Source organism: Carassius carassius, chromosome 24, assembly GCF_963082965.1.
Source record: "Carassius carassius chromosome 24, fCarCar2.1, whole genome shotgun sequence".
In the NCBI taxonomy this organism is placed as follows: Eukaryota; Metazoa; Chordata; class Actinopteri; order Cypriniformes; family Cyprinidae; genus Carassius; species Carassius carassius.
The window spans coordinates 19291235-19307279 of record NC_081778.1 but is presented as its reverse complement, the minus strand read 5'-3'; the positions used below and the strand labels follow the sequence as shown (position 1 = coordinate 19307279).

At 37.6% G+C, this 16045-nt stretch overlaps 1 protein-coding gene across 4 annotated transcripts; it reads left to right on the top strand.

Moving 5' to 3' along the window:
* Positions 1 to 1013: 1013 nt before the first annotated feature.
* Positions 1014 to 14868, top strand: LOC132103100 (metalloreductase STEAP4-like). Of its 4 annotated transcripts, none has more exons than XM_059507925.1 (6): positions 1014 to 1328; positions 1736 to 2190; positions 7213 to 7740; positions 9579 to 9743; positions 10014 to 10313; positions 14534 to 14868. In XM_059507925.1, the coding sequence occupies exons 2-5, from the start codon at positions 1759 to 1761 to the stop codon at positions 10287 to 10289; spliced, it is 1401 nt and encodes a 466-aa protein (XP_059363908.1). In that variant the 5' UTR covers positions 1014 to 1328; positions 1736 to 1758; the 3' UTR covers positions 10290 to 10313; positions 14534 to 14868. The 4 variants fall into 4 exon arrangements, with proteins under 4 accessions (XP_059363908.1, XP_059363907.1, XP_059363909.1 ...); XM_059507924.1 differs by lacking the exon at positions 14534 to 14868 and adding an exon at positions 11913 to 12117; XM_059507926.1 differs by lacking the exon at positions 14534 to 14868 and having other exon boundaries at positions 1014 to 1264; positions 10014 to 10404.
* Positions 14869 to 16045: the final 1177 nt, after the last annotated feature.

Genomic DNA, 16045 nt, shown 5'->3' with positions numbered 1-16045 from the left:
AATATTCCTTTAAAACCGCAAATGTTCTGTGTCATCCATACATAAATATCTGTACATCTGTACATTTTAACACACCAATCTCGTGCATAACTAAACCATGTGTGTTTATTTAGATCTGGGTCAACATTTCCTTTAGAAAACAATCATCTGGATTCCATTTCTCATGCTTGCATAGCATAACACACACACTCCTGTACAGGAGAGGCACGTTGAGGGTGTCCCAGACTGCAGACAGACACATACAGTTATAATTATAAATGACAAAGAACGAAGTCTTTCAGCTCTCAGCCAGTAGAGCAGGATTAATAAGGAGCTACAGTCCGTGATGTATTTCTGATCATGTATTACTGGAGTCATGCTGTGACTGCGCCCCTTGAGTCTTAAGCCCAGTAAAGTAGCCCTAATATGAATATGAGGAGTCTGCTGATTTATTAACATCATTATAAATAATCTTCATGTGCTTTTTTGCTGGTAAATGACACATCCGGTTGGTTTCACAGATGGGTGGAGGTGTGCATCAGCTCATACATGCTAGGATAACAGCATTCAATGTATTATTCAAGACTCCAGAAGCAGTATGTCACACAAGTTGTTTTTTATGAAGCATATGAAGAAAACAAAAGCTCACTCGGTTTATGAAAAGTCCTTTTGGTGAGTTTACAAACAACAGAAAAATAGTTTTTCCTTTTGGATTTATAGCAGAACAGTGCAGATTCAGTGCAACAAAATGTTTCTGAAGCGTTGAGATTGGCCAAGCTGTTGCGGTTATTCTACTGTTGCGCAATTTACTTCCAGGCAGACCTTGGCCTCAAAACACACAGGAAATAAATCCAAGCAAACATTATGTCCCTTTCAAAACACGCCCACACACACACACACACACACACACACAGACACAGTTACACACTTGCTCTGGAATTTCCTCATTGGACTTTACCAAAACAACCTCTCTCGCTTTTCCTAAATCTAAACCACCCCACTGAGCTGTGGGCAGGTCACAGGATCATAAATAAATGCCCCTTACACTCATGCTCATAGACAGACCCGTACAGCCTTAGTCCCACAAAGAAACACCAGTGGATAAAAGAGAAATTACAGTAGAGTAATATGGAAGAGTAAAAGCTGGTTTTGATGATCACATTGCATTGCCAAACAGCTTTTGGGGATATGAACACAGTTATTGGCACAGACAATTCAGAAATTCTGCAATGAAATCACACTCTTAGTCAGTGATTTCAACAGTCAGGATCTGATTCTACAAGAGGTCAGTGGATTTTTCAAAGACTGGGGCACAATTTCCTAAAAAAATAAATGTCTTACATCGGTGAGTATTTGTTGATTCTTCTGACCTGTTTTATTTTGTTTTATTTAATCATTTAATTTATTGAATTTGCTGAATCTTTTTAAAAGTTTTTTATTTATTTAATTTGATTATTTAGCTTTTAGTTTTTTGCCTTTAGGTTGTAATAATTGTGTATTTTGCAATATATCAACCTATGTACTTTTAAAGCAACAAAATAAACCATAAATTAACTGGTGCACCCAAATGTATTGTGTGCAGATAATTAAATTTGATTATACCATCATCGCCTGATGTGGCAGAAATGTAATCATCTATAGACGTAGCACTTGTGACAAATCTGAAATGAAAAGTGTAAATGGTGTTCTTTTAATGCACTTTTTTAGTGCAACTTTATTAATCTTACTGTGTATGGTGTCATCCCTTATTTTTTAGAAATTAATTCAGACTCTGTTGCAATGACAGATCTCTTTGAAAAGATGCATAAACCGGAGACAGTGTGCATCTTTGGAACGGGTGATTTTGGACGCTCACTGGGGCTCCGTTTGCTCCAGTCAGGATACAGTGTTGTGTATGGATCCCGGGACCCTAAAAACTCTCTGTTGTTGCCTAAGGGGTCAAAGGTCATGACTCATGCAGCAGCAGCTTGTGAAGCTCTTGTGGTGTTTGTGGCTGTGCAAAGGGAGCACTATGGATTTTTGAGCTCCCTGGTTTCAGATCTTGAAGGAAAGGTGCTGGTAGATGTCAGCAATAATCTCAAGAGGGGTCTGTACCCAGAATCCAATGCAGAATACCTGAGCAGGCTGGTTCCAGGGGCAACGGTAGTCAAAGCCTTCAACACCATCTCTGCCTGGGCACTGCAGTCTGGAGGACTAGATGCAAACAGACAGGTAAAACACACACATAAACACATTTCAGTCAGGTGGATAAAATATACTAATAGGCAGGTAAAACATATAAATAAATGTAAACAAGTAAATAAATATTTTTTTATTGTTTTATGCTTCAACACATTTTGTTCAGACGAAGCAAACAAAGCTATAAAATAAGTGAGAGAAAATGATTAAGACCCATGCATCAGTCCCCAAATTTTGCAAAATGTTGTTAATCATTTAAGCAGCAAGTGGCAAAACACAGAGAAGTTGTTTGCAACAGAGAGCTGTTTAATGTTTATTGAATCAAGCTTAACAGACTGTCTCACAAAACAGCCTTGAATGAAGGTGTTTGTATGAGCTTTTGTCATTATAATATGAACAAAAAGACAAATCAGACATGACAAATGGCATACCGCTGCACTTCATATTTGTTCTCTTCATCTCTACTGAAAGGCAGTTGGATGACATACATCATCCAACAAAAAACAAACAGCGTTTCTACACAGTACAAAAGTGCCATTAATGTATGTATTAATGTTAGTGTCCATGTCATAATGCTCTGTTTTAGCAGTTCATTGTTCGTGAAATGAAGCAAGCATCTCCCTCTTAGCAATAGAGTCTTTTTGTAGGAGAGTCATATTTACATCAGCAGGTGGTGGTTGAGAGATCTGGCAAACTGTTATTATCGCTATGTTAGTGCGTATGTTCTTTGACACTTGTTTGTGTGTTTCTCAAATAAAAATGAATATTCACACCTGGCCAAGCATTTTATTTGTTATTATTTCTCATTTTGATTATAAATTCTAACTGTGACAACATATTGTATTGGTTAGGCCCAGACTGCGCCTTGCTGTGAACTAAATTTAATTCTCAGAGGATATTTCACTGTTGTCTGAAACTATTAAAGGTGCACTTTGTAAGAGAAGGTTGTGTAGGTCAACAGAATGAAAACTTGTTAGCATAAGTCAAAAATAATCCAAACACTTGAAAATAATTTGCTGCACGAGTACTTTTTGTTGTAACACTTTACAATAAGTTAAACATTAGGTACCTGTGTCATGAACTATGAAAAACTTAGGTTACCGTTTAGAATTTACAAATATCTTCTTCTTCTTTTTCTTTCGGCTGCTCCCATTAGGGGTCGCCACAGCGGATCATCCGTCTCCATACCACCTTGTCCTCTACATCTGCCTCTTTTACACCAACTACCTGCATGTCTTCCCTCACCACATCCATGAACCTCCTCCTTGGTCTTCCTCTTTTCCTCCTTCCTGGTGGCTCCATCCTCAGCATTCTCCTACCAATATAATTCATGTCCCTCCTCTGCACATGTCCAAACCATCTCAATCTCGCCTCCCTCACCTTGTCACCAAAACGTCCAACATGCGCTGTCCCTCTAATAAACTCATTTCTAATCTTGTCCATCCTCGTCACTCCCAACGAAAACCTTAACATCTTCAGCTCTGCTACCTCCAGCTCCGCCTCCTGCCTTTTACTCAATGCCACTGTCTCTAACCCATACAACATCGCAGGTCTCACCACAGTCCTATAAACTTTTCCTTTCATTCTTGCAGATACTTTACTATCACAAATCACTCCTGTCACTCTTCTCCACCCACTCCACCCTGCCTGCACTCTTTTCTTCACTTCCCTAACACACTCTCCATTACTTTGCACTGTTGACCCCAGGTACCTGAACTCCTCCACCTTCTTCACCTCTTCACCCTGTAACCGCACCACTCCACTGCCCTCCCTCTCATTTACGCACATGTACTCTGTCTTACTCCTACTGACTTTCATTCCCCTCCTCTCCAGCACGTACCTCCACCTCTCCAGGCTCTTCTCAACCCGCTCACTACTCTCACCACAAATCACAATATCATCCGCAAACATCATAGTCCAGGGAGACTCTTGTCTGACCTCGTCCGTCAACCTGTCCATCACCACTGCAAACAGGAAAGGGCTCAGGGCCGATCCTTGATGCAGTCCAACCTTCACCTTGAACCAGTCTGTCGTTCCTACTGCACACTTCACTGCAGTCACACTGTCCTCATACATGTCCTGCACCACCCTCACATACTTCTCTGACACACCTGACTTCCTCATACAATACCACAGCTCCTCTCTTGGCACTCTGTTGTACGCTTTCTCTAGATCCACAAATACACAATGCAGCTCCTTCTGTCCTTCTCTATACTTCTCCATCAACGTTCTCAAAGCAAATATGGCATCTGTGGTGCTCTTCCTCGGCATGAAACCATACTGTTGCTCACAGATGGTCACCTCTTCTCTCAGCCTGGCTTCCACTACTCTTTCCCATAACTTCATGGTGTGACTGATCAACTTAATTCCCCTGTAGTTACTGCAGTTCTGCACATCTCCCTTATGCTTAAAGATCGGTACCAGCACACTCCTTCTCCATTCCTCAGGCATCCTCTCACCTTAACAAAATCTTGTTAAACAATCTGGTTAAAAACTCCACTGCCATCTCTCCTAAACATCTCCATGCTTCTACCGGTATGTCATCTGGTCCAACTGACTTTCCACTCTTCATCCTCTTAATTGCTGCTCTCACTTCCTCCTTACTAATCCTATCCACTTCCTGCTTTACTAACACCACATCATCCAACCTTCTCTCTCTCTCATTTTCCTCGTTCATCAGCTGCTCAAAATACTCCCTCCATCTTCTCAACAAACTCTCCTCACTAGTCAACACATTTCCATCTCCATCCTTTATTGCTCTAACTTGCAACACATCCTTCCCAGCTCGATCTCTCTGCCTGGCCAATCGGTACAAATCCTTTTCTCCTTCCTTAGTGTTCAACCTCTCATACAGCTCCTCGTATGCCTTTTCCTTGGCTTTCGCCACATCCCTCTTTACCTGTTGCCGCATCTCCTTGTACTCCTGCCTACTTTTCTCATCACCCTGTCGATCCCACTTCTGTTTTGCTAACCTCTTTCCCCTTATGCTCCCCTGCACTTCCTCATTCCACCACCACGTCTCCTTGTCTTCCTTTCTATTTCCAGATGTCACACCAAGTACCTTTCTAGCTGCCTCCCTCATCACTCCTGCGGAAGTTTCCCAATCATCCAGCACCTCTTCCCCACCACCTAGCCTCTGTCTGACCTCTTCCCTGAACCTCACACTACAGTCTTCCTCCTTCAGTTTCCACCATCTTATTCTTCTTTCAGTCCTTACTCTCCTCCTCTTCTTCTTCGTCTCTAAAACCATCCTACAGACCACCATCCGATGCTGTCTAGCTACACTGTCCCCTGCCAACACCTTACAGTCTCCAATCTCCTTCAGGTTGCATCTCCTACATAGAACATAGTCCACCTGTGTGCACCTTCCTCCACTCTTATAGGTCACCCTATGATCCTCCTTCTTCTTAAAATACGTATTCACCACTGCCATTTCCATCCTTTTAGCAAAATCTACCACCATCTGCCCTTCCACATTTCTCTCCTTTAGGCCATACCTACCCATAACCTTCTCATCACCTCTGTTCCCCTCACCTACATGTCCATTAAAGTCTGCCCCAATCACCAATCGTTCATTTCTAGGTACACCATCTACCACTTCATCTAATTCACTCCAGAATCTTTCCTTCTCCTCCATCTCACAGCCGACTTGTGGAGCATAGGCACTGATGACATTTATCATCATCCCTTCAACTTCCACCTTCACGATCATCACCCTATCAGAAACTCTCTTCACCTCCACTACACTCTTACTGTACTCTTCCTTCATAATCACCCCTACACCATTTCTCTTTCCATCCACACCATGATAGAACAGTTTAAACCCACCTCCAATGTTTCTGGCCTTACTCCCTTTCCACTTGGTCTCCTGAACACACAACATATCTACCCTTCTCCTCTCCATCATATCAGCTAACTCTCTCCCTTTACCAGTCATAGTGCCAACATTTAAAGTACCAACCCGAACCTCCACTCTCCTACACATCTCCTTTCCCCGTCGCCTCTGTAGACGTCTTCCTCCTCTCCTCCTCCTCCTTCGGCCGACAGTAGCCCAATTTCCACCGGTACCCTGTTGGCTAACGATACCTGAGGCGGTCGTTGTTAACCCGGGCCTCGACCGATCCGGTATGAAATTCTTATTCGTGACCCGCATATTTGATTTGGCACATGTTTTACGCTGGATGCCCTTCCTAACGCAACCCTCCCCATTTATCCGGGCTTGGGACCGGCACTAAGAGTGCACTGGCTTGTGCCTCCCTAATGGCTGGGTTAGAATTTACAAATATAATATTGTTAATTGTTCATTCATAATAAATCAAAGTCCATTTAAACTTCAAATCTTAAGAATCTATGAATATATGTAAAAATTAGTGCTGTCAAACGATTAAAAGAGATTAATCGCATCTAAAATAAAAAGTTTTTGTTTAATGTGTATATTTATTAAGTATAAATAAATACAAACACATGCATGTATTAATTTTAGAAAAATATGTTGTTATATATTAAATATATTTATATATAATACAAAATATAAGAATATAAATCTATAAATGCATAAATGTAAATATTTTCAAAATATATACTGAATGTGCGTGTGTGTGTATTTTTATATACATTATAAATATACACAATAAATATACATATATAATGTAAACAAAAACTTTTATTTTGGATGCGATTAATCGTGATTAATTGTTTGACAACACTAGTAAAAATTAACATTAAATATGATTAAATGAAGATTAAATGTGCACTAAGATTTTCCATTACTTAATGAAAAAAAAAACATAATTGTTCAAAACAATGTGTTCCTGCCTTTACCCTGATTCACTACGACAAGCTTACAGTAATGTTTGCGACCAATCAGATTTGGCCAACCAACTATGAACGTAACTTGCAATTTTTTATTTCAATGTCTGTTTTGTTAGTATCAGGTGAATTTTAAATAATATTACATAATAATATATCTGTAGTCTGAAGTGAATTAAATTAGTTTTCTATAACATGTTAAATTGCATACATTGTTTTTCTTCTTCTTCCTCATCATTTGATTAGGTACTTCTCTGTGGAGACCGTTCTGATGCTAAACAGCAATTGATGGCCATTGCTCAAAGTCTCGGTTTCACTGCTGTGGACAGAGGCTCCCTCCGGGTGGCTGCTGATTTAGAAGATCTGCCATTGCAACTCTTCCCTCTCTGGAGACTTCCTCTCAACATCGCCATTTGTTTAACAGCTTTCATATTCTTCTACGCGCTCACAAGAGATGTTATCTATGAGCGTGTTACCAATGGTAAAGACATCGCTTTTCGAATAATGATCTCGCTGGCCAACAAGGCCTTTCCCATCGTTTCTCTGGTGATGCTGTCCCTCTGTTACCTGCCGGGCGCTTTGGCTGGATTTCTGCAACTTTATAATGGCACCAAGTACCGTCGCTTCCCTGATTGGTTGGATCGCTGGATGCTGTGCAGGAAGCAGCTTGGTCTGCTAGCGCTGGCCTTTGGTTTTCTGCATGTTCTCTACACTTTAGTTATACCCATCAGATACTATGTACGCTACAGGATAAATGTCTATACTATATCACTGGTAAGTTAAATACTTTTAAAAACACTATTCTTGTAGCTCATTTACCACCAAAAACACTTTAAAATCACTACTAAATCAAAATTAATGTTCTTTAAATCAAAACAAACATCTTTCCCATTTGATTGGCCTGCGTAAGCTAATACTGGTATTATTGTGAAAATTGCTTCTTTCTTTAGAAAAAAAAGTGTATTTCTTTAGAAAAAAAAATCAAAAGCATAAAGAATCATCTGCTCTCCAATTGCTGTCGCTGTACTTTGTCAGACATACAGTGATCGGCCTATGCATCTTGAACAAGACTTGTTTTGCATAACATGTAAGTGAATTTGGGGGCAACAGACCTAGATAGGGGTCCACTAGGGATACAATCCTTTTAGGTAGGCACGTGTTTTTCTGTGATTTTAAATATTAATAGTGTTTCTCAGAAATTACTTAATGCACATTTATAAAAAATACAATCCAATAAATTTAGATCCAGGCTGATGTCAAGACATATGGAACACCCACTTTTTAAGATCCAACAAATTCCTGAGTTAATCAAATTAAGTCTAATTAAGTATATTTATTATTATTTTTTTTTAATTTTCTTGGTTAAGAAATAAATAAATAATGTCACATTACTAAAGTTAATTGAGTTCAACTGCTGTTTGATGACTTTACAGCTCCTAGTTTTACTACAGGCAGGGTTGGGCAAAGAGACATCAAAATGTATCTTTAAAAAACAAATCCAAATACATTCATTTGTTTTTTTGTTTTAAAATAAACTGCAAAATACAGCAGCCACACCAAGTATCAAAATAAACTACTGTATTTTTGTATTTTAAAAATACTTTAAAAAAAAAACTTTTACAAGGGAGCATGGAATTTCTTTAAAAACCTTCCATCAATTGGCCTATTTGATCTATCCCTTCACCATTACACTGACAATTGATAGCAACAGCTTTTCTCTGCCTGAGTCATGCAATAAATCTGACATATGCAACCAGAGGACAGATACAATTTTCACATATCCCTGTGATCTCCCAGATGAAGGTTAGTTTTAAAGTGACCAACATTTTAATGTTTAACAGTTTGCAAATGACTCATAATTGTATCCTAATTTAGTTACTTGGTGTTTGGTAATGAAGAGCCTACTTTGCATCAGCAAACTTGACTTAATGACAAACAAGTCATTCATAAGAAGACAACTGAAGTAGTTTTTAACTAATTAATCATTTGATTGTTAATCATAAATATAATAAGATATTATGTGTCAGGCTGTCATTCGTGCAATGGTATGCAAAATTATGATCCTATTAAACAGCTACTTCAATTAGGGTACAATATTTACCAATCAAATATTTATTTATCAATCACTAAAATCTATTTAGAAGTTGAAAACAAACATTTTTGCATTACAATATTATTAAACAATTAATATGTTTTCATTTTAAACATAGCCAGAAACGTAATCAGAAAGTAGCAACAGAACTTACAGACTCCAACCCCTGAATCAATTGAGAGCCATAGAAGTATAAAGGACACATATACACTTACAATAAGTGCAATTGCACCAAGCACATCATATTCTATTACATATTCATCCACGCTTGCTTAATCTTAAATTTGTTCGAATACACATTACACTTCATTTTTTGACAAAGGCTTTATTAAAATACAAAATAGTACTTTGTATTTCAAATGCGTATTTGAATACATTTGAAATACTGCCCATCCCTGACAGGCTACATCAAAGCTGTAAAAATGGTGTGCACATCTGCCCAGATTAAAACAAAGACACACACACAATTTGTAACTGACTAAAAACTAAAACTAACAAACTAACTCATGGTGTTTTTTAGGTAAAAGATAATAAAAGCTATGAGTTTGACAACATGGCAGCCTGGCGTTATGACTCCTACTACTCCATGGGAATTCTTGGATTTGGGCTGTTTGTCCTACTAGGAATTACATCCCTTCCATCTGTGAGCAATTCCCTAAACTGGAGGGAGTTCAGTTTTGTACAGGTATTACAATGACAGTCTATCACTGGAGAATAATTTATTAATTAGTTAAGAAATAATTATAAAATATGGACAATTATTTCTTATTTTTTGTTTAGTTATAGCTGAAAGATATCGATTATATTACATTAGTATATATATATATATATATATATATATTCACAGCATTGATCAGAACAAATGTATCCAGTAGGTTTTTAATGTTAAACTATGATCAAAGAAGCACATTGACAATGATGTTTGATAATGATTTTTTTTTTCATTCTTTTACAGTCTAAACTAGGCTACATCTGCCTGCTGCTCTGTACTGCTCACACATTTCTGTATGGCTGGGACAGATTTTTGAAACCTTCATCATATAGGTGGTGGATGCCTCCAGCATACATGTTGTCTCTGGTGGTCCCCTGTGTGGTCCTGATTCTAAAGCTAATCCTGATCACTCCATGCGTGGACAGCAAGGTCACCCGTATCCGTCAAGGCTGGGAGAGACAGGGCAAGACTTTAGCAAATGGCAGAGATACAAAGACAAACCAACCACTCATAGCGTAGCCATCTTTAAACTTTATGAAAACTGTGAGTTGGACTTGCCGCATACTCTACTAATGATAGTGTTTTAAAATGTTGCAATGAAAAAGGCTGCAATGGAAAAAGTGCAGAGAACTGAGACTTAATTGAGCAACTGACTATGGACTGGACTTGGACTCAAAATTAGAGACAACATACATCTTTTGGTCTACAAGAAAGGAGAAATATTTCCTCTTAGTACAGGCATTGGGCCTTCATTGGCATTCATTAAATATTCGTAAATATATGAGTAAATTCTGATTAATTTACGAGTAAAAAAGACCTTCCCAAAAACTCTTCTCCAAATTCACAAATACTCTGTAAAGTTCAGATTTGATCGTTAAATCGGTGCTTGTTATTTCATTAGCATATTCACCGCATATGAATTACATCTACACAAATTACATATCTAGAAATTTTGTGGATTCCTTTGAACTCTATTCTCAGGTTTAGCAAGTTATATTGCATAAATGCATAAGAGACTAATAGGCTATATGTCTAACAATAAATTGATAAATTTACATGAGTTTTTAGCTAGCGGACATAATGCCTGTTGCTCTTCTGAAAAAGACCAGCTGGTGGTGCTTGAGAGAGCTTTGGAGGCACTGCATTTTTCTGGAGCAACGCTTTGTTTGCTATTATTTGGAATATTTATGGCAGTAACATGTTATGAGTATCTTATTTTGAAGAATATTAGTGAATATAAAAATGCAGTAACCAGCAATATTAACATCCCCATTGTTGTGTTGTATAAGTATGAAGGTTGGTCAATGTAATTTTTGTCCCGCCTCTCCTCCACTGTGATTGGACGGCTGTGTAAAAAAGGGACAGTGACGAGCTCTGCATTCTACCAAATGTTAAAGAGTACAAAAACGACAGGACAAATTAACTTGTTAAATATCAATATAGTACATTAAAATGCAGTGTCATCAGTTTGTCTGAAAGAATACAAAACATTTGAATGTTTTATGCACCATTAACACACGGTATGGAGCAGGTGCAAATTTCTTTCGTACCAACTAACATTTTCAAAATATGAAAAATTTCATGAATCCGAAAATTAATAAAAACGGCTTTCTGTATGATTTACATGAAAAAAATTCTGCTAGTGTTTTTTGGGAGGCCGAATGGTCTCTTCTTTGGCAACTTATAATGAATACAATATTCATTTTATAAGATAATAGGTGGTAACAGTAGCCGCTGAATGATTCTGGTTAATTCAAGGATTCATTAAAATCCCCTTAATTTAGAAATAAAACAAGTTATCTTCATGAGCATTTCATTGCAGTCACTCCAACGATTCATTCAGTAACACTGATTCAGATTTTCACTACTGCACAACCCAGGTGTGTGTGTGTGTGTGTGTGTGTGTATATATATATATATAGTGCATCACAACATAACCAATCTATATCATCTGTGTTCATGTTAGAAATCGTCAATCCCCTTTATAGTATACAAAGGCAGCAATGATAGGGCTGTTACTTGTCTTTTTTATTACCTGCTTCCTCTGGGCTATTTCCTCTCAAGAGCCTCCCAGTGGACTTTTCCCTTTAGATATTATCGATCCAAAACTGAGCAGCAACTTACTTCTTGATCTGTTTCTAGGTCTGGGCTTTCCTGTCTGCTTATCTTTCTCTCTCTTGTGAAGTATAAAGGAACTGTCAATCACATTGGCATTCACTGGTGGATGGCCCTTTCTGTTTAGTGCTTTTATGAAGAATTGCAGGCTGCTATAGTGTAGCTTAGACAAAAATAGCAAGACTCATTTTATGACAAATATATCTGAAAACTTGTGGGCGCACCTTTGAAGTGTGTTTATCAATAAATATTGGATATTCACTTTGATTTTATTTGTGTATGACATATATATCAAATAAAAAGAAAATGTCATAGCACTCTGAAATTTATATTTGCATTATTAAAAAAAAATTATTATGCATGGATGTTTGGAAGGTCTTAGCCATCACTAGCAAAATCATGCTGAAAACACATTTCAAATAAAACTTGTATCTGTTTGGACAAATTAAGGAACACTTTGGTTTTATTGACTTTTTATTGAATTTTGTTATATATATTGAATAAATATATGTGTGTGTGTGTGTGTATGTATATATAATATATGCATACATATGTAGCGTTTGAATGCAATCAAGATGTTTGATCAGGTTTTAGGCATCATAAACTGTCCCTTCTCCCTTGTTATATCTAAATTACAAATGCATGTCTAACATCCACTAGTGTAGTTCATCTCCAATCACTCCCCCGGCCTCGCTCCCATGTCCCTCGGCCCCGCCCCACTCGTCACAAAGACTATTATCACCTCTGCTCTCTTCTCCAACACTAGCAGGGACAGTCGTCAACTTTTTCATTGAGCTTAAGAGATTGCGGGGGGGGAGGAACAATTCTGATCTAAATATTCATAATTAATTATAACCAGTTATAATTACTTATAAATATAATTCAATTTTGAGCTAATTTGCTACAAACACACACACACACACACACACACATATATAATATATATATATATATATATATATTAACTTAAATATTAAATATAGCTCAAATCACACTGAATGACTGTATCTTTGCTTTGACATTTAAAACAGATTCAGAGTTGAATTATTAATGAAATTCCATTATCCATCTTAAATATCAATTGAATAATTTAAGCAAAATCATTAGCCTGCCATTAAGGACTTTCTTAGATTCCTTAGTTATTGACCTTTCAGGATAACCATAAATAAATAAGACCAATGACAATTTTGTAGCAGTCCAAATACTTTTAACAATATCGACTGTACGTGGTCACCCAAGTTACTGTTATCTTGTGTTGTAATGCTGTGTTTTACGTCATTTACCTAGACATATACTTTTAGATAGAAGAATTATTACTCACATACATGACAGCATAACTAATGAGACGGCAGGATGGACTTAAAGAGATCATAATGCCATATATGATGTCATTTCTGGTTTTGTCATGAATCATATCAAAGATGAGCAGGTAGAAGAAGACAGAAGTTAAGCCTGTGGCAATGCCAAGATGACGTCTCCAGAGTGTTAAAAGTCTTTTAACTCTTAGCTGCTCAGAAGGAGCTTCTGTCCTAACCAAAAGTCAGTGTCCATCACTAGACTGGTCTCCACAGATACAGCTCTGACCATGGTGAAACTATGAAACTAATTTATTATCAAGCACAGTTTCAGTTCACTTAAACTATGTGCTTTCACAAGAAACAATAGTCTTTTTGAATTATTTAGTCTTGAGGAAAAAGGCAAAAGAGTGTCTTTTTGAATGAAACCATGTGCCTTTTGGGACTGTGATCAAACAATCTGCAACAGACACCAAGCACAGTTGTTGTGGCCTCACCACAGACATCTCTCAGGTGATACAAAGTATCATCATAGAGGCAAAAGATGAAAGGCTGTTTGGCTTAAAACTCAAAAGTGCCTGAGCACTGAGGATTCTGTGAGCATCTGTGTTTGTCTCTATTGCCTGGGTATATTTCCTCAAAAAATTCAGCTCTTCTCTTGCAGAATGAAGCTGGTCCCATATCATAGACACTTTAAAAGCAGCTAGAATACAGCATCCTTCCTCCTCTTCCCCCCACCCCAGCCACACACACAGCCACAACTCTCTCTATTGCACACACACAGACCCCTGTGACTACATCACAATGTAATCTATTCTGGATTCCATGCAGACCTGCCTCTGTTTCATGTGATGGGTTTTCAAAAGTTTTACCTTCCAAATTCACTTCCTCTCAAGCTCTCTACAGACCAACTGCAAGTCAAAATATTGTTTCTCTATGTCACTGAAAAGATGTTAGTTTGCTTTGACAATCATATAAAACCAGCTAGTTATGTAAACCAATATGCAAAAAAAAAAAAACCCCTTTGAAGGGTATTCATAGAACAAAAAGATTCTACCATTTGGCATTGATTGGACAAGACAGAATTTGTAGCCTCTCAGCAAATTTAATTAAATTGGCAGAAACAGAAAAACATTTTCTTGGCTAAATGATCACAGAACTGGCAGCAAAGATCAGAAGTATCTGTAGCACATCAGGTGGGATGACATTATGCTTTCTTCAATTGCTTTTAATCTCATCAGTATTTCCTGAATAATGAAAAATGACATGCTGTTGATTATGTAATTGACCCAAACTGTTCCAAAAATATTTAACCCAAAAATTCTAATTTGCTGAAAATATACTCACCCTCAGGCCATTCAAGATGTAGATGGGTTTGTTTCTTCATTGGAACAGATTTGGAGAAATTTTGCATTACCTGCTCACCAATGGATCCTCTGCAGTGAATGGGTGCCATCAGAATGAGAGTTCAAACAGCTGATAAAAGTCACAATAATCCAACAGTCTATCAATTAACATTTTGTGAAGCAAAAGGCTGTGTGTTTGTAAGAAATCAGTTATCATTAGGGTATTTTAACCTTAACCATTGCCTCCGGACAAAATACCAGTCTTTAATCCATGATGATGCTTCCTCCAGTGAAAAAGTCCATCTCTGTTGTTTTCTCACACTAACAACCACCAACCTATTTGTTTTACACACCTGCCTAGAAGCTTCTACTGAGTCTGAAGACCTTGATTAGCTGATTCAGTTGTTTTTAATTAGGCTTGAAGCTAAACTATGAAGGACAGTGTTCTCCAGGAACGGGTTTTTGCACACTCCTGCGCTATAAAGCAACATTTTGAATAGAGGACTTGTGTAAAATCTATCATCATTCACTTCCCATCATATTATTCCAAGACTGTATGACTTTTGTGAAAACTATTTGAGAAAAAAATATTTTTTCCATAAAATTTGAGTAAAATCAAAGTCACTAAAACAGTAAAAACACTCAAACCACAAAATATAGTCATACAGGTTGGGAACAACATGGAGGTGAGTGCATTTGTGGCAATTTTCATTTTTCTACTTTCACTATAGTCAACTAGGCTGTTGACTGATTTTAGAGGGTTTTGGGGAAATTTTTCAGCTAGTCAAGCTAAGAACTAGACAAACTAGTTTGACCATCTTTAATTACTGTAAAACAGCTTAGACCAGCAAACCATGGCATAATATACAGTATATACAAAAAATTTTGGAAGTGATAAAAGGTTCCTGCTTTTACACCTACAGTATTTCTAACTACGGCTCATAATATCACAGTTCTTGGAAAATAAAAATGATTCAGTGGCTCTGTGCATGTGTCCACTTGTGTTTACTGAGTTATTGTGTTGATATATGATGATGTAATTTTACCTTTGTACCTTTCACCCATCATCTAAACTTAGACAACCCTATGCATATAAATACAATAACATCATTCTCACTTCGGTTCTCAAGTGGATGGAATAAATAATGTCTGCCATTGAGGCCCATTAATGGCTTCACTTCCTTAGCCAACTAAGATGTGTCCACTGCAGACCAGGCTACTTTTTACATGTACACTGTAGACTCCATCTACAGAGGCATTACATTCTAGAACAGCAGCTGCTCTGCAGAGGGTTTTAAAACAGCTCAAATGATCACGGGCATACTGCTCTCAAGTAAACCAGGACATCTATCCTAAACACTTTCTCAGGAAAGCTGAATGCATTAAGAAGGACTTCAGTCAGCCAGCACCAACACTTTTCTGCTTGTACATCGAAATACAAGGACAGCTCACATCAAAATCCCAGTGGCACACTGTTACAATGGACACAAACACTAAGGACCAATCGCATGTTCACACT